Consider the following 22,614-nt stretch of genomic DNA (forward strand, 5'->3'; position numbering starts at 1 on the left):
TTGTGAAACAAAATAAGGTGGGGGAGGTGACAATCGATTCCACAATCCCAAAATTCAGGCATTTCACTTCTAAGAAAAGCATAATCACTACTCCAACTAATGAGAGTATACTAACAGAGCCATTTTCTGTTGACCATCAAAGGTCACTTTCCCGACATATAAAAAAAAGAAACTAGCAGAACAGCTAATGCCGATGTCGGGACCTTGGAAAACTTAACAGCGAGTGAGTGATGACCATGAAAAACACACAAGACTGATGGTTATAGCTGTTTAAGATTAAGAAGTATATTATTCTTCTGCCTTTATCTAGCTCTATTTGTGATATTTTACCTTGCCTCGCTGACTCAGTATTCAAGCCTCCAGATGACATCTGCAATGTTGTAGATGATAACCATCTAGTTACATGTTAACTTGCACTAGCTGCATTTGATCATATCCACTGCTAAGTAAACTAAGAGGTTTCTCTTCGAACTGCGCGCGCCCGAAAACTGGATCAATACAGTTCCCCCATCTTTGCACTAATATGTTTAAAGCTCTCAGTGGGGTTAAAGATTTGACTTGGAAAGAAAAAGTGATTCAAATGCAAGGCATTAACACCTATAGATCAGGATATTATTAACATGTAGACCGGGCTAGTTTGTGGTTGTGTGTCTGGTAAAGAGAGGCACACATAGGATACAAGAATTGTCTACTGTACTAGTTCCCCTGTGCAGAATGCTCACTAGCTCCTAATAAAATTAACAATCAAAATGAAAGAATCACTATGAAAGGTCTGGATAAATTACATATCAAACAAAGTTCTTATTTTAGGTTTCCCACAACTCAATATTTTACTACACTTATGCCACTCAACATTACACTAAACCAAATCAATTAATATTTGTTCTACTTTCAGCTGGGAGAGGTGTGGATGCAAATATGTGCTTTCATATTCATTTAATTTTGTTCCTCAGTTAAAAAAAAGAGAAAATCCACTCAAAAACAAATCTAAGCATTTTCTTAATCATGATATGGCCGGTGACACTTTGTTTCTTGAAAGTGCAATATCTTGAAACTTGACGTGCAAAACATTTTTGGGACTGAATCAACAATGGACAAAAAAAAAAAATACCAAAAGATCGTTTAAGTGCATTTTCCCCTTTAAGATTTACTCAAGCACCAGCCCTCCATGTTAGTAATAGGTACTCTTACAAACAGATGAATGTCGCTGCTAATATTTCATTGGTATTTTGTATTACTCATAACCATGCACAACCAATAATTTGATAAACAAAGAAAAGTAAAGCACAATTCAAAAATTCAAGAATAAGAACATCAAGATTTTTAAGGTTATGGCTCATAGGTGTTTAAGAGGGTGAATTGAAAGAAAAAAATAACTGAGTAACAAGGTTTCCATCCAACCTTTTTATGTCGGTTAGAAAATGTCACAGGCCTGGTGGAAACAGTACATTTTTCTGTGAACTTTCCAAATGTCGACAAAACAAAATACGCTACACAAGGTGGGATCTTTATGTGTCAGTAAAAATGTATTATGCGAGAAATGGCAATGGAATTGCTTTTATGCGCAAATATTGATAACTATCATCTCGAAGTCACGTGATGATATGTTGCGTGGTCCTCCCACGATTCGGGAAAGCATGCAGTTTATTAGGCTACAAATAAAATCAGTTATAATGAACTTCACAGGGTGGTGAAAGTGCACAGGGATTAGCTTGATGCTCCTTTCAATAAATATTGAGGGTCTAATTCTGGTGACATTATGATGGATGCTTGGCTGCCGTTTGAAAAATATATACATATAATCTAGCTCTTTTGTAGGCTATACCCACACTGTATCTGTAAACTGTTGGATAGAGCACATGTGCCAATACCAGAGTGGGCACATTTACTATAATGCAACATTTGTGGGAAAAAAACATAATTAGAGTTAAAAATGCATGGAAACCCATTTTTTCCTCAAAAAAAAATGGGTATATGGGAAATTAGCTGCAACAGTAATTATGTGCACTACGTCATCACGCATCTCTGGTGAGTAAATCTAGATTTTAGAATATTCGCATGAAAATCTGTCACCAATTGGATGGAAACCTAGCTACTGACAAAAACACAGATTTTGTATACATGGATAAAATATTGACCAAAGTGTTACAACAATAGACTCAAGCCTCTTATAGAATCAAGTGTAGACTCTCCTATCTTCTCTATATGTTTCCAAGGTTGGAAGTGACCTGCAAAGGCAGAGGAGAAAGGAATGAGATTGAAACCATTGCTAAAACCATACCAGATGTTTGCGTGGTTCAGTCCTGTATACTAGATGCATTTGTACTATCAACTGAGAATAACATAACAATTAGAAAATCTTCAAAAAGTACTTACAATATTTTTAAATAAAGAAAATAGGTAGTGGGGATGCTTCATTCAAGGCTTAGTAGCTCAACATCAAAGAGGAGGGTGGCGTTGGGTGGGATGATCCCCGGGTGACCCTTCGTCCCGTAAGCAAAGTCAGGCGAGCAGGTCAGCCTGGCCCTCTGACCGACACTCATCTTCAGGACAAGGGAGAGAGGACATAGGCAGAGATAAGCGATGGTTCATTTTCGTGAGAAACATTCATTGACACTGTTGACAACTTTTAGCTCAAATCTTATTAATTATGCATCACTTTTTGGTTGGACTTAAGCAGCAATTCACCCAAGCCCAGATGCTCACTGTTTGAATACTAAACAGTGTGTGGGAGGTGTTTGTCATGCTGTAAGTGTGGTGACTCTGATGAAAATGCCAAAGGCTCTTGTGGAAGAGTGCCATTGCTGGGAGAATACCTAGCCCCCACAACGAATACTAATATGGGTACATCTGAATCTGTTTCCCTAATCAACTTCCTGTCAAAAGCCCAGACGAAATGCTTTGAGGTACGCAAGGTCTCAGTCTCTCCCTCCTGTTGCACATATCTCCCTTTTAAATCTGTTGCAGCTATACATCACATGGCTGTAAAACAGAGGGCAGACTGTGTGCACTGCCCCATGGTGCATGAAACTACTTCAGTGTTTTATAGACCCCACCAAGCATGTCCTTTGTTCAGATAACACTATGTATCAGTAAAATGTAAAAGAACTTTAATAGAAATGAATCAAGTAAAAGTTAGTGTCCCAGTAAAAGTATTTGTTTTTAAATATAATTAAGTATCAAAAGTAAATGTAATTGCTAAAATATACTGTTCTTGAGTATAAAAAACAAAGAATTTCAAATTCCTTATATTAAGCGAACCAGGCAGCACCATTTTATTTACAAATAGCCAGGGGCACACTCTAATATAATTTACAAAACGAAGCATGTGTGTTTGAGTCCATTAGATCAGAGGGATGTTCTCTTGATGAGTGCATGAATTTGACCATTTTCCTATCCTGCTAAGCATTCAAAATGTAACAAGTATGGAGGGGAAAAAAGTGATTTTATTTTCGGAATGTAATGAAGAAAGTGAAGTTGTCAAAAATATAAATAGTAACAAAGATACCCCCCCAAAAACTACTTAAGTAGTACTATCAAGTATGTTTACGCCACTGCTATGCATGAAAACCATCTTCCTACAGAAATGGAAGGCTGTACCTGGAACAGTTAAATTCATCAAGCAATTTGAAATGTGTTTCCTCTGGATAATCTATTCACACCCCTTGACATTTCCCACATTGCGTTACAGCCTGAATTTAAAATTGATGACGATTTTTTTGTTTGTTACTGAGCCCCAACACACACACACAGAATACCCCATAACGTCAAAGTGGAGATGTTTATAGAAATGTTTACAAATGTATTAAAAATGAAAACCTGAAATAAGTATTCAACTCCTTTGTTATGGCAAGCCTAAATAAGTTCAGGAGTAAAAACGTGCTAATAAACAAGTCACATAATTTGCATGGAGTCGCTGTGTGAAAGTGTTTATCATGAATTTTGAATGACTACCTTATCTCTGTACCCCACACATACAATTATCTCTAAGGTCCCTCAGTCAAGCAGTACATTTCAAATAAAGACCAGGGAGGTTTTCCAATGCATCGTAAAGAGCACCTATTGATAGATGGTTAAAAAAAGCAAACAGATATCCCTTTGAGCATAGTTAAGTTATTAATTACACTTGGGACGTACACCCAGTCACTACAAATATACAGGCGTCCTTCCTAACTCAGTTGCCGGAGAGGAAGGAAACACCTCAGGGATTTCACAATGTGGCAAATGGGGACTTTAAAACAAACAGTTAGAGTTTAATGGCTGTGATAGTTCTCCTGAGGATGGATCAACATTGTAGTTACTCCAAACTACTATCCTAAAATGACAGAGTAAAAATAATGAAGCCTGTACAAAACAAATATTCTAAAACATGCATCCTGTTTGCAACAAGGCACTAAAGTAAAACTACAAAAAATATTTGGTAAAGCAATTCACTTTTTGTCCTGAATACAAAGTGTTATGTTTGGGGCAAATCCAATACATTACTATCACTCTCCATATTTTCAAGGATAGTAGTGGCTGCATCATGTTATGGGTATGATTGTAATCGTTATGGACTGGGGAGTTTTTTCAGGATAAAAATATATATATACGGAATGGGGCTAAGGCAAAATCCTATAGGAAAACCTGGTTCGGTCCGCTTTCCACCAGACACTGGGAGATTAATTCACTTTTCAGCAAGACAATAACCTAAAACACAAGGCCAAATCTACACTGGAGTTGCTTACCAAGACAGTGAATGTTCCAGAGTGGCGGAGTTACAGTTTTGATTGAAAACCTATGGCAAGACCTGAAAATGGTTGTCTAGCAATGATCTTGAAAATTAAAGAGAGCCGCACACTCTAGGAGCTCAGATGCAAAAATGTAATTCCAACGTTTCGACAGCCAAGCTGTCTTCATCAGGGTATAATCACAAACACTGCGGGATGACTCGTTAATGTAGTGTCAAAAGACACAGTAGTCTGTAATCATGGCCAAGAGTGGCCTAATATCATTGGTTAATTATCAAATATTAAAATGGCATACAAAGAACAGCATACAAACAACAAATGGATAGCATACATTCATAAATTAATTTGACTACAAAAGCTTACAAACAATTACAATGGCACAATAATCACAATCATTTTTATTTTTTATTTTACTAGGCAAGTCAGAACCCTTCTCATGTACTTCCTAGAATTAGAGGCAGACAGACACCAGAGACATCTGCACAGTACACCCACCTGCACGACTCCCTCATCCCAGCCACGGATCACTTCCTGTTTTCCTATTTTAAACCTAAAGGGCTTGTCACTGTCACGGGATGAGTCAAACTTGCGTCCATCCGTCAGGGAGCCTGAACAGGAAGGAGGAGGAAATGAGAACAGAGCAGAAAGGATTTATTTTGACAGTCAGTAACAGAGGTCTGTCTATTACGTTTTAAAGCAATAACTTCAGGACTGCACTGGGGGTGCAATTCCTGTACTAAAACTGAAATGAACTTGAGCTTAAGCAGAGAGACAAATACTGTCCCCCAATGGAGATCTATCATTGTTACAGTTGTAAATGTTTTTTTTAATAATTAATTTCTCTTTTTGACCTGAACTGTTGGAGTTCAGCACTTACAAATGTCACCGTACCCTGCAATTACATGCTCCCGAGTGGCGCAGCGGTCTAAGGCACTGCATCTCAGTGCAAGAGGCATCACTACAGTCCCTGGTTCAAATCCAGGCAGATCACATCAGGCTGTGATTGGGAGTCCCATAGGGCAGTGCACAATTGCCCCAGCGTCCTCTAGGTTTGGCCAGGGTAGGCCGTCATTGTAAATAAGAGTTTGTTCTTAAGTGACTTGCCTAGTTAAATAAATAAAAACAAATCTGCAACTGACAATCTAATCAGGTCAGTAGAAGGGATTCCAAGTATTTCAGAAATAGCCCCTGCAGCTGTCTGAGGTGGGCAGAAAAAAGACCTGCACATCTCTCTCTATTTAATGATCTATTAGAAATGGAATTCAACAACATTTTCAGTTGTATTTTGACTTAAAAAGTCAACTCGGGGACATGAGGTTGCCACAGCAGATATGTATCAGATGAGTATCACTGAGTCTACCTTTAACATAACATGAGGGTACAATTTATGAAAAATAAACGATGATTCAATAAAATGGGAACTCAAATTTACTATTGTTGAAATAGCAAAGTAGAACAGGTGTTGCTTACACATTTTGCATTGGCATGAATCCGAGTATAATGTCAAAATTACATAATCCCATTTGTGTTACAATATCAACTGCCAATTGAATAGTCTCAATCGTATGAGAACATGTCAAGTAGCAATGTCAATCTAACTGAAAAAAATAATCCAACCCCTGTAGCTATTATCCTATTGGGTTTGTTAAATTGTTCCATTAAACTAATTAGTAAACCATTAAAACGAAACGACTCACGCCAGACAGCGATAAATCCGTTCTATCCAACTTCAACAAAAGCAGGAAATCTTACAAGGTTAAAATCGCTCAACGTCTTGTCTGTGTCGGATTTAACTCTGTGGTGGCTCTGACGTCTGAAGGCATTCAAGACAGACACATTAAATTGCTTTTACCATACTATAACCACCGATGGTGACAGGTGGCAACAACGTAACAAAGTAGTCGAGACTTCTCGTACGCGATGTTACAATGTTCCTATAACTTGCATTCCAATACAAGGAAGCAGCCTCCATGTACAGAAAGCTGTAATGCAACACATGGATGGGTGGCCAGCTACAGTTCAACTTGCAATTGCATCCTAATGGAATTCGCTTGAATTAACAAAATATAGTATTCCTACACAGCCAATAGAGGCTGAGCCAAAAATACATCCATGCGCCAAGGCTACTGATACAACATGCGGCCTATCAAACTGATGAATGAATCAAAGAAACGATTGGAATTTGCAGTGGCGCATGCATGTCTCAGAAAATATCCAAACTCACCAACATAATGCACGACACACGTCTGTCCTTTTTTAGGGAAAGTCCTTCCTGTGAAAAAAAAAAGGCGCATAGAAAAACAGGATAACGGTTGAGAAGACGATGATTAATTCATTTGAAAGAACGGAAATCCACCATAAATCTGAAGCGAAGATATGCATAAAAACATTTTACCATCGCCAGGGGTTATTGTCTCAATTTCGACTCCCATTTGTTCGTTACACCCTGTCAAGAAACTCGCCTCCCGCAATATGGTACTTCAGTTGCTGTTCATAACTGTCTCCGTGCAGCGGCGTGACCCAGTGATGCCAACTCCTCAGTAAGGAAAGTAGCTATTGGCAGTCCCAAAAGTCGCTGAATGGCGTCATCGCCTAATTTGCATATTTTGCATGTAATTGTGATGCATATTGTAGGAGAGAGGAGTAAAAGTCGTGGGAGAGACAAAAAAAAGTGAGTAAATTAACTTTCTTCTGTCGATTCTTGTTGTTTTTTTTATGTCACAATTCCAACCCTTTATCTGGGCTTGGGTTCGGCAAACGGGACCCAAAAGAGACACTCTGGCGGAGTTACTTATTTTTTTATTTTATTTTTTTGTTTTTTAGCTTAGTTTTCTTAATTTGGTTTGATTTTTAACCTTATGGTTCACTTAGGAGCCTACAACAAGTCACAGTAAAAACATGAACATTTTTAACCATAACATTTTTTTTTGTATACATTCTACATTAACAATCTAAATGGACCAAAAAGAGATAATAGAAAAAAATGTCAATTGCAATGTGAGACAGTTATGCTAACTAGTCTGGCCCTAATTCAGGTTAATTAAAAAAATATTTTTTTATGTAAACCAGGGCGGGATCAGCCAGCGGCGGCTTCCAGCATGCGCGATTCATTTGTAGTCTGGAGGCGGAGGGGTGAGCATCTCCTGCTCTGACTGCAGCGCGAGGACTGGGCTGCCTGTGCGTGCTTTGGGACGAGGTCCACGGCAGCACCCGCTGCTCGTTGAGAAGAGTAAGAACGATACCTACTTTCACGTCAGTCTCCAATAACACCAGAAAAAGTCGCTAGATTTGTCGCATGTTCAATCACTGTGACCTTGACCTTTTAATATTAGCCTACAGCAGCGGGGTGGTATTTTCGGAAACAAAAAAATGCATTTTAGCATCTACTTAACTCAAGTAATTTTTATAATGATTGGCTCAAATAGTCTTTTGTAAAATGATTAAATATTGGTGTCCAGAAAAAAAATGTCTGAGTATGCTAACAGTCCCGAAAGTTAAAACAGTGCATGTCCATTTCATATTGTCAGTGGCGACTGTAGCATGTACATCTTGGTGCATGCCAGCAAAGTCACTACACTTCACAACACTAAACAATACACGAATTGGACTATAAGTGACAAACTGTACACACAAACTGTTAGGGCCTACATAAATCTGTCCCAACACCTTACCACTGTCACACCTGGCAATCAGCAGTCCTAGTTTGGCAGCAAAATAGTTAATTAAGCCTCATTTACTGCGTTTAAAAAAAACATCTATGGCTGACTTGTTAAACAAATGTGCTTCTACTGACAATTGAGATGTACAAACTATAGAATAAGGGGACGACGAATGGATAAGAAGCGAGCTAGGAAAGATGTAGTCAATAACTATTTGTTCAGCACTTTTGAACAGAATTCAGAAAATGGGCCGTTCTTACAATATTCTCCCTGTTAACCAAGTCACAACCGTAGAATAAATAAAGGCAGCATATAAGCAGACAATGAAAGCTCTTACAATATTTGATGACATTTCTCTAGAACAGGCTATAGGCTACATGTGCACCACCAAGTCAGAACAATAGGATAAATAAGGAGAAAAGGGACCAAATTATTAGGGCGAGACACATGAGCTACTAACAGTTTACTACACAATATACTAGAGGTCGACCGATTATGATTTTAACGCCGATACCAATTATTGGAGGACTAAAAATAGCAGATAATCGGGCCGATTTTTATATACACTGCTCAAAAAAATAAAGGGAACACTTAAACACAATGTAACTCCAAGTCAATCACACTTCTGTGAAATCAAACTGTCCAATTAGGAAGCAACACTGATTGACAATACATTTCGCATGCTGTTGTGCAAATGGAATAGACAACAGGTGGAAATTATAGGCAATTAGTCCCCAATAAAGGAGTGGTTCTGCAGGTGGTGACCACAGACCACTTCTCAGTTCCTATGCTTCCTGGCTTTTTTGGTCACTTTTGAATGCTGGCGGTGCTTTCACTCTAGTGGTAGCATGAGACGGAGTCTACAACCCACACACGTGGCTCAGGTAGTGCAGCTCATCCAGGATGGGACATCAATGCGAGCTGTGGCAAGAAAGTTTGCTGTGTCTGTCAGCGTAATGTCCAGAGCATGGAGGCGCTACCAGGAGACAGGCCAGTACATCAGGAGACGTGGAGGAGGCCGTAGGAGGGCAACAACCCAGCAGCAGGACCGCTACCGCCGCCTTTGTGCAAGGAGGAGCAGGAGGAGCACTGCCAGAGCCCTGCAAAATTACCTCCAGCAGGCCACAAATGTGCATGTGTCTGCTCAAACGGTCAGAAACAGAATCCATGAGGGTGGTATGAGGGCCCGACGTCCACAGGTGGGGGTTGTGCTTACAGCCCAACACCATGCAGGACATTTGGCATTTGCCAGAACAGCAAGATTGGCAAATTCTGGCGACCTGTTCTCTTCACAGATGAAAGCAGGTTCACACTGAGCACGTATATATACCCTGATGAAGACCGCTTACAGCTGTCGAAACGTTGGTATTACATTTTTGCATCTGAGCTCCAAGAGTGTGCGGCTCTCTTTTATTTTTCACACTGAGCACGTGACAGAGTCTGGAGACGCCGTGGAGAACGTTCTGCTGCCTGCAACATCCTCCAGCATGACCGGTTTGGTGGTGGGCCAGTCATGGTGTGGGGTGGCATTTCTTTGGGGGGCCACACTTCCCTCCATGTGCTCGCCAGAGGTAGCCTGACTGCCATTAGGTACCGAGATGAGATCCTCAGACCCCTTGTGAGACCATATGCTGGTGCAGGTTTAAAAACAATATATACTTCTGTGTATTGATTTTAAAAGAAAGGCATTGATGTTTATGGTTAGGTACATTCGTGCAATGGTAGGTGTTTTCCCGCAAATGCGCTTTTGTTAAATCATCCCCCGTTTGGAGAAGTAGGCTGTGATTCGAAGATAAATTAAAAGGCACCGCATGGATAATATGTAATGCAGGACAAGCTAGTTAACCTGTTAATATCATCAACCATGTGTAGTTAACTAGTGATTGTGAAGATTCTTTTTATAAGATAAGTTTAATGCTAGCTAGCAACTTACCTTGGATCCTTGCTGCACTCGCTTTACAGGTGGTCAGCCTGCCACGCAGTTTCCTCGTGGAATCCATTGTAATTGGCCATAATCGCATCCAAAAATGCCGACTACGAAAACTTGAAATCGGCCATGCCGATTAATCGGTCGACCTCTACAACATACACTTAGTATTACTGTCTTAGCTACAGCATACAATACATTTTTGGGCTGTGCTCACTTGAACAGGAAGGTGGAGCGGGGGTCCATCGTGGGCAAACTTTGCCATCAAAGTGTGGCATTCTACGTTTATGGTGCTTTCATGACAACTGAGAACTCTTGAAAAAAAAAAAGGGGTTGGATCATGACGTTTAAGTTCTTCAGGTCGGAGCTCCAGAAAGAGGCCAGGGTTCCTGACTTGGAATTCCGAGTTGGATGACCGTTCAAAACTTGTTTTCCCAGTCAAAGCTCTTTTTTTCTCAGATTTCCCAGTTCAGAGTTTCGTGTTGTTTTGGAAGCGGAAGAAGATATGCTAGCTTGGCCAATGTTGCATGTTTATCCTTTTAAACTTGGAAAAGAGACCCATTTAACCCAAACTTGAACCACACATCCACTCCGCTAATGATTTCTTTGCCATGCTTGCAGTTAGCCACTGATTCTTTCCAAACCGCTCATTGTTGAATTTGCCATTTCCAACTTGTGAAATGTTTATGTCCGATGAGCATCAATACGTTTTATCTGTAATTTCTCTTCATATGACAAGGATTTGCCAATAGATTGTCAACTTGAGTCATGGTGACTGCTAGCTTGCTATTTAAGATTTTGAAAGTATGATGTTGACAGTCCAAAGCTGCTCTAGATATGTGATTTGACTTCATTTTATCTGTTGACAATGACCTTGAGCCTTCTTGGATGGGCACTTTAATGCAACTCTATGGCAGCACCCAAGGGGCTTGAATTTGAGCTCTCCCTGTGTCCCCATGAGCAACAGAACACTGAGCCAATCACAGCGCAACTAGAGAACATTACCAACCCCTACACTCCTGTATTTTCCGACGAAGCACTTGCATTTTGGAGCTGCCTTACTCAAGAAAGCAAAAAAGAGACCATGTTTGTATGCAGCTTTATTAATTCAATGACTGATTTATTTGATTTTTTTTTTTACATTTGTTTGCAATCTCGGACACATTAATGCCAAACTAACATGCAAAACAGGCAACAACAAAACTCTGCCCCACCTGCCCTGAATGGCAGGTCGCCACTGTATATATTGTCCATTTCTTTGACCTCTCCTGTTTTTAGGATATGTTGTTAACATGTCAGTGTAACCGGTGCTGTACTGCACCGCTGTAGCTCTGCGTTATGTACGGTTGATTAAAACTATAGACGCGGACTTCGGAGATCAGGTTGTTTTAATGACTCAGAACTCACTCTCGTAGAGCACAAATATGTTCTGCGAATCGTCGCCACTTTCTGCAACAGACTCACAATACAAAGGACTGGGATACCATAGCTAGCTAGTAACCACATGTTGAATTCAGAATGTTAATATCTCCAAAGTACAATTACATCCACTTATGAGTAACCTCTAAACATAAATAATGTATGACTTCACGCATAAAGGAATCAACATTTTCTGAAGACAGAAAAAGCGTTGCCCACCTTTCATAGTGCATCAAAATGATTTGAGCACGCAGGGCAAAACGTAAGTACACACAACAAATCTACATGCTATATGAACCTGGTGAAATTCAAAGTATTTTAACTGTTACATAGGTTAGGCTATTTGATCAAAGAAACCTGCACGATGTAAAAAGTTTCTCATTAACGTTGTCATACATTTTCTCTGACCTGTCAGCTACAGAAAAGGCCACACACTCTTTCTACCATATCCTATCTGTTACATGATTCAGATTTTTTTGGGGGACGGAATGGTAGTGGAATGCTGCAAAAGTGTGTTTTAATCGGCTATTTGATGACGTGAATATAGTCAGATTAGTTATTGAATAGGATGATCCTCCCCTTCCTCTGAAGAGCCTCCCCTGGTTTGTACAACTGTACACTAGTTTAACATTTTATTTTTTTTATGTTCTAAATTGGGAATCAAAAAATAAAACGTTTTAATGGGCCTACTCTATTAAAGCACTACAATATAGTGATAGACAAACAGCATTCCATATTCCAGCAGATTGGTTTGACCGACTAGGCTATGGTTCAAACCTAGGTCTCAAGCATACAAGACCGTTAGCCCGCTGAGCAAAAGTAATTTGCTTGGGGAGCTAACGCAATTTAATTACCAATTTCGCAGTCACGGGTCAATGAACCATCTCCAACACATTAGCATATCATCAGACTGCCTTGCTGAAAAACAAAGCACACATTTTTTCCAAGAATGGATTTAATATCAATTTGAAATCATATGTTCTATAACTTCATAATAGAAAATAGCAAGACTAGGAATTCCATATACATCAAACAAATTTATTGAATTACCTTCCAGAGGTCCAAACAATCATTCCATGTCCAAGGCTGCGAAGCGATCAGTGAGATCAACCTGCCACTAAAACCCATTGTCTACAAGTTATAAAGTGAGTTTCTGTTCAATCATTAGTTTGATAGTAAAGCAATCTAGCTATTACATGTTACGCATCTAAATCCCACTTCCTTAGTGTTGGGACTGTTTTGACGCTTTGTTGAGATTCTGAATATGATGGGAGCATAAGGCTACTGGCATACATTGGGTACATTTGCGGTTGGGTTGACCTGATGGTAACTTGTGTGGAAAAAGCCAAACTAACAGGCAAGAGTTGAGCCAGAGAGATAAGTGGAAGATAGAAGTGATGAACAAAACCAATGACAATATTATGAACATCTAAAGCATTCTCTGAAACTTAAGAAAGCTTTATTGTTACTGTGCGTGTTCACCTAATACTTTCTAAACAGCTTTTACCACCAAATCCACTGTTTCTTCTGCCTTTCTTTGAAGCCCTATCCGTTCCCCACATTTGCCCCTCAACTGCTGAAGAGGGAAAACGTATCACTATAGAAAAAAAAAAGGAATTAGAAGTCCATAAGTCCATGGTGTCTCGTCCCTCAGGGGGATCAAAGAGCTGTGAACCAGCCAGGCCACCAGGAGGCTCCATCACTTTAGCCGCTGCACGATGACTGCGTTGAGCAGGTTGGCATCCTGCAGCGTCTGGCTCTCGTCAGTCAGCTCCTTGTTGGGGAAGGTTGTTATGAGCACAAACTCTGTCGCGGCCATTAAAGGTCGAGCTCCCACCACAAACTGACGCACGTCCGACACCCTGTGGACAAGAGAAATAATGGATAGAATATTTAATGTTTGTAATGGTGGGAGTAAGGCGCTGTAGAGCTTAATGGCTCCAAAACTGACCTGTGAGTGTGGTTGAACTTCTGCACCAGTCTCCCCCCGTCGGCCAGTCTGATCTGGATGTTGGTCACAGGCTGAGAGGCATCCAGGTTCACAGAGGCGATGGCCTGGGCCTCACTGGTTACCTGGTCCTGATCCCCCATACGTGGAGCAGACACCAGTTCAGGGGTGGCACTGAGGCGGGAAAGAGAGACGTTTATTGTGATTACTGTGTTTGACAGTTACATATCTAGAAAACACACAAACGTAATCAAATACCTAATCACATTGTGCCATAATTTCCTTTTCTACCCCCTTGTGGTAATAAGGTGTAACAGCCACCCTATTCAATCAATCACATTTATTTATAAAGCCCTTCTTACATCAGCTGATGTCAAAGTGCTGCACAGAAACCCAGCTTAAAACCCCAAACGGCAAGCAATGCAGATGTAAAAGCATTTAATCTGAGAATCTTTGGTCTGTACCCAAATCTAAAAACCAGTGATGAAAAGCAGGTTATTTCTTCCATCGCAGGTGGACAGACAGGCGAGTTAATACAATTTACATTACCCTTCTAGAACAGTATTTCCCAACTTTTGTCTTCCAGTCCCCCCAACAGCACACACTTTTGTTGTAGCCCTGGACAAAAACACCTGATTGAACTTGCCAAGGGCTTGATGATAAATTGACAAGTAGAATCAGGTGTGCTTGTCAGGGGCCACAAGTTATATGTACTGTTGGGGGTACTGGAGGACCTGAGTTAGGAAACACTGTTCTAGGTGATGCATTCTTTCAGAATAGATCGAGCTCACCTGCCCAGTTTCTGTCCTTCCCCGCCGAAAGCCTTGAAGGTAACCTTTGGTTTGGAGAAGTCCTCATCCCGATGGTCCTCCATATCCAAGTTGACCTGACCCCCCCGGGAGCGCTGTCTCAACTCCAAAGGAATTTCCCTGAAAGGAGGAATGACTTCTTATGACAATGCTTTAGCAATGAGGAAACAGACTTCAGAGGGAAATGTGTCCCCCAGCTGTCCAGTGCTGATCAGAATGTGTATGCCATAGAAATTAATTTAACTTAGTAAATGGATTTTGGAACATGATGTGACATGAGCAGCCACGCATATAAACCGTATGACAAACAGACAGTATGGACAGTGTACTCACCCCCTACGGATCGACTCCAGGAAAATGGCATTGCCAGGATCACTGTAGTTTCTGAGTTCACCGTCGCCCAGGCTGAAACCTGTCTTCCACAGCTTCAGGACTACATGCACCTTCAGCACGTAGTAAAGAAAATAGGCTACATCAAGTATACTAATGTAAATGTACTCTTCCGAGATCAAATTTATACTAGCAATACAAAATATCTATTAAAATAAATTCACTGTCAAACTAACATCCTGCTGGCTGTTAGCAGCTCTTCTCTCTCCAGCCACATAAACAGGCTCCTCCTCAGGTGCTGCACCAAGCCGGTAGCCACCGCCAATGAACGGCTAGAGGGAGGGTTAGAAGAGAAAAAGAGTAAGTAAAACATTATACACCCTTACCTTGATGATTTAAGGTCAATTCCAAAACATAGGGATAATAACACATAGGTGCAGGACACAATTACGGAGAAGCTTTTCTTACCCTGGCTCGACTAGGCTCTCCTGGGCCTCTCCCAGCCTTCTCCACAGGTACGGCCCCATGCTCCTTAGCCCCCTTGAAGAGGTCCTCCACCACCTCATTAGAGCTCTTCTTCTTGGGGGGGCCCACAATCTGCTGCCCACTGCGTTCAGAACCCCCAGCAAAGAACCTAGAGGGAAGCAAAGGAAGAATGTGGATACAACACAATCAGAATTTTGGATCAACATCAATGCTGTGATTCAAATAAATCTAATCTTATTTGTCACATGCTTCAAAATCAACAGATGTAGACTAACAGTGAAAGGCTTACTTATGGGCCTTCCCAACAAAACAGAGAAATAAAAAATAAGATGAGGAGTGAATGATAACTTTGCTATATACACAGGGTACCTGAACCAAGTTAAAGTGCAGGGATACAAGGTAATTGAGGTACATATTCGTAGGGATAAAGTGACAAGGCAACAATATAAACAAACAATAGCAGCAGCGTATGTGATGAGTCAAGAGTTAGTACAAATAGGGTCAATGCAGATAGTTAACCAATAATAAATAATTAGTTAACCCAGACTAACTAGCAGTCTTATGGCTTGGGGGTAGAAGCTGCTCAGGATCCTGTTGGTTCCAGACTTGGTGCATCGGTACTGCTTACCATGCAGTAGCAGAGAGAACAGTCTATGACTGGGGTGTCTGGAGTCTGACAGTTTTTAGAGCCTTCCTCTGACGCTGCCTGGCAGGTAGCTCAGCCCCAGTGACGTATTGGGCCATACGCACTAGACTCTGTAGCGCCTTGCGGTCGGATGCCGAGCAGTTGCCATTCCAAGCCAGCTCTAGGAAGAGTCTTGTTGGTTCCAAACTTCTTCCATTTAAGAATGATGGAGACCCCTGTGTTCTTGGGGATCTTCAATGCTGCAGAAATGTTTTGGTTCCCTTCCTCAGATCTGTGCCTTGACACAATCCTATCTCGGAGCTCTAGGGACAATTCCTTCAACCTCGTGTCTCGGTTTTTGCTCTGACATGCACTGTCAACTGTGGGTCCTTATATAGACAGGTGTGTGCCTTTCCAAATCATGTCCAATCAAATGAATTTACCACAGGTGGACTCCAATCAAGTTGTAGAAACATCTCAAGGATGGTCTGAATACTTGTTAATAAGGTATGTTTTAGTTTTAACTTCTTGAGACTCTCAAACCCGGATCTGGGAGCGTAATCATCGCCTCAAACGAATTAGCATAATGCAGCGGACATAAATATCCCTAGAAAATCTTCCTATTCATGAAAATCACAAATGAAATATATTGAGACACAGCTTAGCCTTTTGTTAATCACATACAGCCAACGCTAGACAAGCATTTGTGTAAGTTTATCATAGCCTAGCATAGCATTATGCCCTGCTAGCAGCAGGCAACATTTTCACGAAAATAAGAAAAGCAATCAAATTAAATCATTTACCTTTGAAGAACTTTGGATGTTTTCACTCAGGAGACTACCAGTTAGATAGCAAATGTTCCTTTTTTCCAAAAATAATATTTTTGTAGGCGAAATAGCTGTTTGTTCTTCACGTTTGGCTGAGAAATCAACCGGAAAATGCGGTCACTACAACGCAAACTTTTTTCCAAATTAGCTCCATAATATCGACAGAAACATGGCAAACGTGGTTTAGAATCAATCCTCAAGGTGTTTTTCACACATCTATTCGATAATATCTCTGTCGGGACAATTGGTTTCTCATTAGAAGCGACTGGCTACCTCAGTACTTTACGCAAGATCTTCTGCGGGAGCCATCATGTGACCACTTGCTCAATGTGGTCCCTTACGGCTATTCTTCAACATAAATGCGTAAAAAGACGTCACAATGCTGTAGACACCTCGGGGAATATGTAGAAAACGTAAGCTCATTTGTAGCCCATTCACAGCCATATAAGGAGTCATTGGCATGCAGCGCTTTCAAAATATGGGGCACTTCCTGATAGGATTTTTATCTGGGTTTCGCCTGTAACATCAGTTCAAATCAAATGTATTTATATAGCCCTTCGTACATCAGCTGATATCTTTGCAGTTTTGGAAACGTCAGTGTTATCTATCCAAAGCGGTCAATTATATGCATAGTCGAGCATCTTGTCGTGACAAAATATCCTGTTTAAAACGGGAACGTTTTTTATCCAAAAATGAAATACCGCACCCAGGGTTCCAAGAGGTTTTAAAATATTTGCTAAAATATTGAAACCTGTTTTTGCTTTGTCATTATGGTATAGTGTGTAGATTGATGAGGAAAAATATTTAGTTCAGAATAAGGTTGTAACGTAACGATGTGTAAAACGTCAAGGAGTCTGAATACTTTGAGAATGCACTGTAGATGTTCCTCTTGGCCAGGTGTGAGAGGGAAGTGTGGAGTGCATGTGCACGAGAGAATGCATAATCTGTGGATCTGTTGGGGCGGTATGCGAATTGGAGTGGGTCCAGGGTTTCTGGGATGTCGTTGTTGATGTGAGCCATTATCAGCCTTTTAAAGCATTTCATGGCTACAGATGTGAGTGCTACGTGCCGAGAGTCATTTAGACAGGTTACCTTGGCGAACTTTGGCACAGGGACTATGGTGGTCTGCTTGAAACATGTAAGTATTACATACTTGGCCAGGGAGAGGTTTATAATGTCAGTTTAGACATTTGCAGGTCAGCGCATGGTCCGAATACACGTCCTGGTAATCCGTCTGCCCCCGCGGCCTTGTGAATGTTAAACTGTTTAAAGGCCTTACTTACATCAGCTATAGAGAGCGAGATCAGTCATCCGGAACAGCTGGTGCTTTCATGAATGGTTTAGTGTTGCTTTCCTCGAAACGAGCATAGAAGAAACTTAGCTCGTCTAGTATGCTCACGTCACGGGGCAGCTCGCGGCTGGGTTTCCCTTTGTAATCTGTGATTGTTTGCCAGCCCTGCCCCATCCAACAAGCATCAGAGCCCGTGTAGTAGGATTCGAGCTTAGTCATGTGTTGATGGCTTGGAGGTCGTAGCAAGATTAATTTTATAAGTGTCCGGATTAGTGTCCTGCTCCTTGAAAGCGGCAGCTCTAGCCTTCAGCTCAGTGCGGATGTTGCCTGTAATCCATGGCTTCTGGATGGGATATGTACATGCGGTCACTGTGGGGATGACTTTGTTGATGCACTTAACTTTTTAGTGACGGGGCAGTATTCGGAAATTTGGATGAATGACGTGCCCAAAGTAAACTGCCTGTTACTCAGGCCCAGAAGCTAGGATATGCATATACTTGGTAGCATTGGATAGAAAACACTTTCTAAAAAAACGGCAGGCGAAAACCCGAGGAAAATCCATCCAGGAAGTGGGATTTTTTTTAATGTGAGTGGTTTTCCATTGAATGCCTATTGACTATGTAATTGGTTAGGGCCCAGATTGCAGTTCCTATGGCTTCCACTAGATGTCAGTCTTTAGACATGGTTTCAGGCTTGATTTCTGAAAAACGACAAAGAAAAAGACCTTTGGTCAGGGGACTGGGGAAGCATGCAGTACAGGTTTGCACACCCTTGTTTTTTTCTCCCTTTCTATTGAATATGCTATTGTCCGGTTGAAATATTATCGATTATTTAGATGAGACACCCTGAGGATTAGTTATAAACATTGTTTGACATGTTTCAATGAACTTTACCGGTACTATTAGGATGTACTCGTCTGCGCGTTTTGACCGCCTTTGAGCCAGTGGATTACTGAACAAAACACGCCAACAAAAGTTTTTGGGATATAAAGAAGGACTTTATCAAACAAAACAGCAACCAGATTAAGCTCTTCAAAGGTAAGAGATGTATTTTATTGCTATTTCTGACTTGTGTGACTCCTCTGCTTGGTTGGAAAATGTTTGTATGCTTGTGTGCGGGGCGCTGTCCTCAGATAATTGCATGTTTGCTTTCACCGTAAAGCCTTTTGAAATCTGACAAAGCGGCTGGATTAACAAGAAGTTAATCTTTCAACCGATGTATAACACTTGTATTTTCATTTATGTTTATTATTACTATTTCTGTCATTTGAAATTGGCGCCCTGCAATTTCACCGGATGTTGTCGCGGTGGGTTGCTAGCGGCACGCCTGCGCCAAACAGGTTAATGAAGGCGGTGACTGATGTGTCCTGAAACAGTCCTTGACTTAGCATCCACTTCATCGGATCACCTCCATATTGAGCATGTCACTGGTACTTCCTGTTTGAGTTTTGGCTTGTAAGCCAAGATCAGGATGATAGAGTTATGGTCAGATTTGGCAAAGGGAGGGTGGGGAGACCTTTGCATGCGTTTGTGTGTGGAGTAAAGATGATCTAGAGTGTTTCACCTCTAGCTGCACAGTGACATGCTGGTAAAAATTAGGTAAGATGAATTTCAGTTTCCCTGCATTAAAATCACTAGCCACTAGAAGTGGCGCCTCTGGATGTGCACTCTCTCGTTTGCTTATGGCCCTATACAGCTCATTGAGTGCGGTCTTAGTGCCAGCATCGGTTTGTGATGGTAAATATACAGCTACTGTTGACAAGTAACACAGGGACCCATTCCCACCCAGCAGAATCTGTTGTGGCAGAAAGTAATACCAGCCTAGAGAGAACTGAATAGAGAAACCAAAATAGTTTTGGTACATTCTGGAGGCACCCTATACTGTCCAAAATACACAAAGCCTAGGCCTACATGCAATGTGAAATGCATACACTCTAAAGTCATTGAAGTAAAGACAGACTTACCTTTCCCCTTCCTCCTCGTCACTGTCATCTTCTTCCTCGTGCATCATATCCCTGAAGGAGGTCACTCTATTTTCACTCCTTTACACACACAAAAAAACAATGAATGACAATAGGGTCAAACATTAATCATGTAACATGACATGTTTCATAGAAAAAATCATTTAAAAAATGACAAAGGCAACACTGAAAGGATATGGGCATCCTGTTTTAATGGTACATAGAATGACAGTGTAACAATAGATTTACGAAGGTCAGTTAGCTATGTACCTGCCAGTCCCTGTGGAACGAGGCACAGAGGATCCACCACTCTCTGGCTGAGGTAATGTCACTATGTCATCCTCAGCACCATCTTCAAAGAAACTGGCCAGGGCAAGCTAAGGAAAGAGACCAAGATTCCATGTCATTCAAATGTCAAGATCTCAATGTCTAGTCATAGTCTAAAGCTGATTACTAGCTATCTAACGTTGGCAAGTTCGAGTTTAATTGTGAATTTGCCGAATTAAGAAGTAGCTACCTACTAGTAGTTAGCCGAGAAGGATGTTCTTATACATATTATACTTGCTATCAATTAACGTTAGGATGGGAAACATTTGATACATTAGCCATCTCAGTGACTAGTTGGAAAATGTTGTTAGGTAGTTGTGAGATTGGCTTACTGCTGGACCATAATATATGCCAATCGGATAGTTAGCTAACGCGTTAGTTACAATAGTTAGCTAAATTAGCCCCCTAGCTAATCTGCTAGCTAGCTTGTTAGCCAGATAACATTAGTTAGCTAGAACGCAGTGAGCCATTCATAAATGAAACGGATTTGTTAGCAAGTTAACATTAAACTCGCTACTAGGCAGTGGTAGTAAAACATTGGTATCGGTGTGAAACTGATTGGTAGATAACTAGATACCAGGGAATATGACCGCAATGGTCAGTCGATCTATTGTTGTGAGAAAGAGTGACTTGCAGAAACTAGTACAGTAGCTAGCCTGCTAGTAAGTGTTAGCTAACTGGATACTGTCATTCGTATGTTGTGAGTTAACTTCAAATATCACATGTAGTACAATTGGTAGGTCGATGTGACCAGCATGTACCTGCAAATCCCAACCGGCAGACTCCAAGAAAAAACGGGCCCTCTCTTCATCAACATCAGTAACAGCAACGAACTCCCTCACCGAGGATTCTTGGTCCGCCATTTTGATATGCCCATTCAATGACTTGTTCCGACTCCAGTTGAGGAATCACCTACCAACTTGGTTCCTATCTCAGCTAAATGCAGTAGGCTACAGGAGGGTACAGGTCTACATGTGAACAATGTTTATGACGTGTTGTATTTTCCTGACAAAGTTAATACATTTTATTTGGAGGAATAATATTTCACATAGATTTGACATTTATATCTAAAATGGTATTATCTGTTGGCTATTACCATAGTTACTGCTTCCAGGCCTCACTCACAAAGATGAGGTGAAGAAAGTCTAGTAGAGGCTACTATTACCATAACAAATATAGCAGTATTTTCTGCCATAACAAAGGGGCAATCTGGGATTTGAATCATCAACAAAGCAGTCACTGCCGCTTGTTTTTCTAAACAGCTGAGGGGTTGGACTGGAGCACTAACTACTCTCAAATTCATTGACAGACCATGAATTGGATCAACATTTTAGTTTTAACCACGTTTTTTAAGTCTATATTGGTGTTTGTTTACAATCAAAGCAAGCTTATATTTTGGCTTCTGATGGTTATATCAGTTCTACTATTAAATACTTTTTGGGCATTTATAAGTTATATTCTTCAAGAATTCCCCTGGACTATCTGATAAGATTTCTATTTGAATTGTTTCTTCGTCTCTAATAGAGCTCGCCAGTTTATAGTCCTAAAAAACAGAAATTAGTTACCTCTGTTTTGTTTAGCCATTCCTATGCGGAAAATGAATGGGGATAAATGGCGAAAATAAGGTCAGAGTTTAACACAGGCTTAGGAGATCTTATATGTTTTGTTTTATAAGATAATATCAGTCAGTTAGCATGACCTTTATGAATTATGAAGCCTTTTATGTGCTTTGTGTTTCATTTTATTACAGAAATGCTTCAAAATTCACAAGTGACGTTAGCTGATGAAGATTCTCATAGATGAAACTGTATCGGATCTCCTAAGCCTGTTTTTACCACAGACCTTATTTTTAGCATTTATCCAAAAACTCTACAAAACTCCATTTACTTTCCCATAGGCTTTGTCCAAAGAACCATGGCAGAGTTAGTCCGTACAAAAATAAGCCTTCACTATTGCTCTCTATAAAGAGGGCATTTAAACACTAACCATCTAATATATGCACTGAGTATGCCAAACATTAGGAACATCTTCCTAATATTGAGTTGCTCCTCCTCCCCCCCAGCCTCAATTTGTCGGGGCATGGACGCTACAAGGTGTCGAAAGCGTTCCACAGGGTTGCTGGCCCATGTTGACTCCAATGCTTCCCACAGTTGTCAAATTGGCTAGATGTCTTTGGGGTGTTGGATCATTCTTGACACACACAGGAAACTGTTGAGTGTGGAAAACACAGCAGCGTTGTAGTTCTAGACACAAACCGGTGTCTTCCCCATTTACCC

General features: G+C 40.8%; 2 protein-coding genes across 3 annotated transcripts; both read right to left on the bottom strand.

Moving 5' to 3' along the window:
• Window positions 1–1,696: 1,696 nt before the first annotated feature.
• On the bottom strand, window positions 1,697–7,258 carry LOC115132131 (peptidyl-prolyl cis-trans isomerase FKBP1A-like). Its single transcript, XM_029664397.2, has 5 exons — window positions 7,126–7,258; window positions 6,955–7,002; window positions 5,226–5,338; window positions 2,377–2,543; window positions 1,697–2,228 (listed from the first exon to the last, which is right to left on the bottom strand). Exons 1-4 carry the CDS (start codon window positions 7,160–7,162, stop codon window positions 2,415–2,417), a joined length of 327 nt encoding a protein of 108 aa, XP_029520257.1. The 5' UTR covers window positions 7,163–7,258; the 3' UTR covers window positions 1,697–2,228; window positions 2,377–2,414.
• Window positions 7,259–12,752: 5,494 nt separating this feature from the next.
• LOC115132132 (NSFL1 cofactor p47-like) lies at window positions 12,753–21,236 on the bottom strand. Of its 2 annotated transcripts, none has more exons than XM_029664400.2 (9): window positions 21,100–21,236; window positions 20,282–20,388; window positions 20,015–20,092; window positions 15,291–15,456; window positions 15,059–15,154; window positions 14,826–14,935; window positions 14,475–14,612; window positions 13,687–13,857; window positions 12,753–13,597 (listed from the first exon to the last, which is right to left on the bottom strand). In XM_029664400.2, exons 1-9 carry the CDS (start codon window positions 21,199–21,201, stop codon window positions 13,435–13,437), a joined length of 1,131 nt encoding a protein of 376 aa, XP_029520260.1. In that variant the 5' UTR covers window positions 21,202–21,236; the 3' UTR covers window positions 12,753–13,434. The 2 variants fall into 2 exon arrangements, with proteins under 2 accessions (XP_029520260.1, XP_029520258.1); XM_029664398.2 differs by having other exon boundaries at window positions 14,826–14,938.
• Window positions 21,237–22,614: the final 1,378 nt, after the last annotated feature.

Source organism: Oncorhynchus nerka, linkage group LG7, assembly GCF_034236695.1.
Source record: "Oncorhynchus nerka isolate Pitt River linkage group LG7, Oner_Uvic_2.0, whole genome shotgun sequence".
NCBI lineage: Eukaryota > Metazoa > Chordata > Actinopteri > Salmoniformes > Salmonidae > Oncorhynchus > Oncorhynchus nerka.

Excerpts from the sequence above, each read along its gene's own strand:
- LOC115132131 (XM_029664397.2), bottom strand. The coding sequence starts at position 7,162 with ATGGGAGTCGAAATTGAGACAATAACCCCTGGCGATG. Across the intron at positions 7,003-7,125 it reads GACAATAACCCCTGGCGATG|GAAGGACTTTCCCTAAAAAA; the intron begins GTAAAATGTTTT and ends TTTTTTTCACAG. Across the intron at positions 2,544-5,225 it reads GGGATGAGGGAGTCGTGCAG|ATGAGTGTCGGTCAGAGGGC; the intron begins GTGGGTGTACTG and ends CTTGTCCTGAAG.
- LOC115132132 (XM_029664398.2), bottom strand. The coding sequence starts at position 21,201 with ATGGCGGACCAAGAATCCTCGGTGAGGGAGTTCGTTGCTGTTACTGAT. Across the intron at positions 15,457-20,014 it reads GACGAGGAGGAAGGGGAAAG|GTTCTTTGCTGGGGGTTCTG; the intron begins GTAAGTCTGTCT and ends GCTTCCCTCTAG. Across the intron at positions 13,858-14,474 it reads GAAGGACAGAAACTGGGCAG|TGCCACCCCTGAACTGGTGT; the intron begins GTGAGCTCGATC and ends TTCCCGCCTCAG.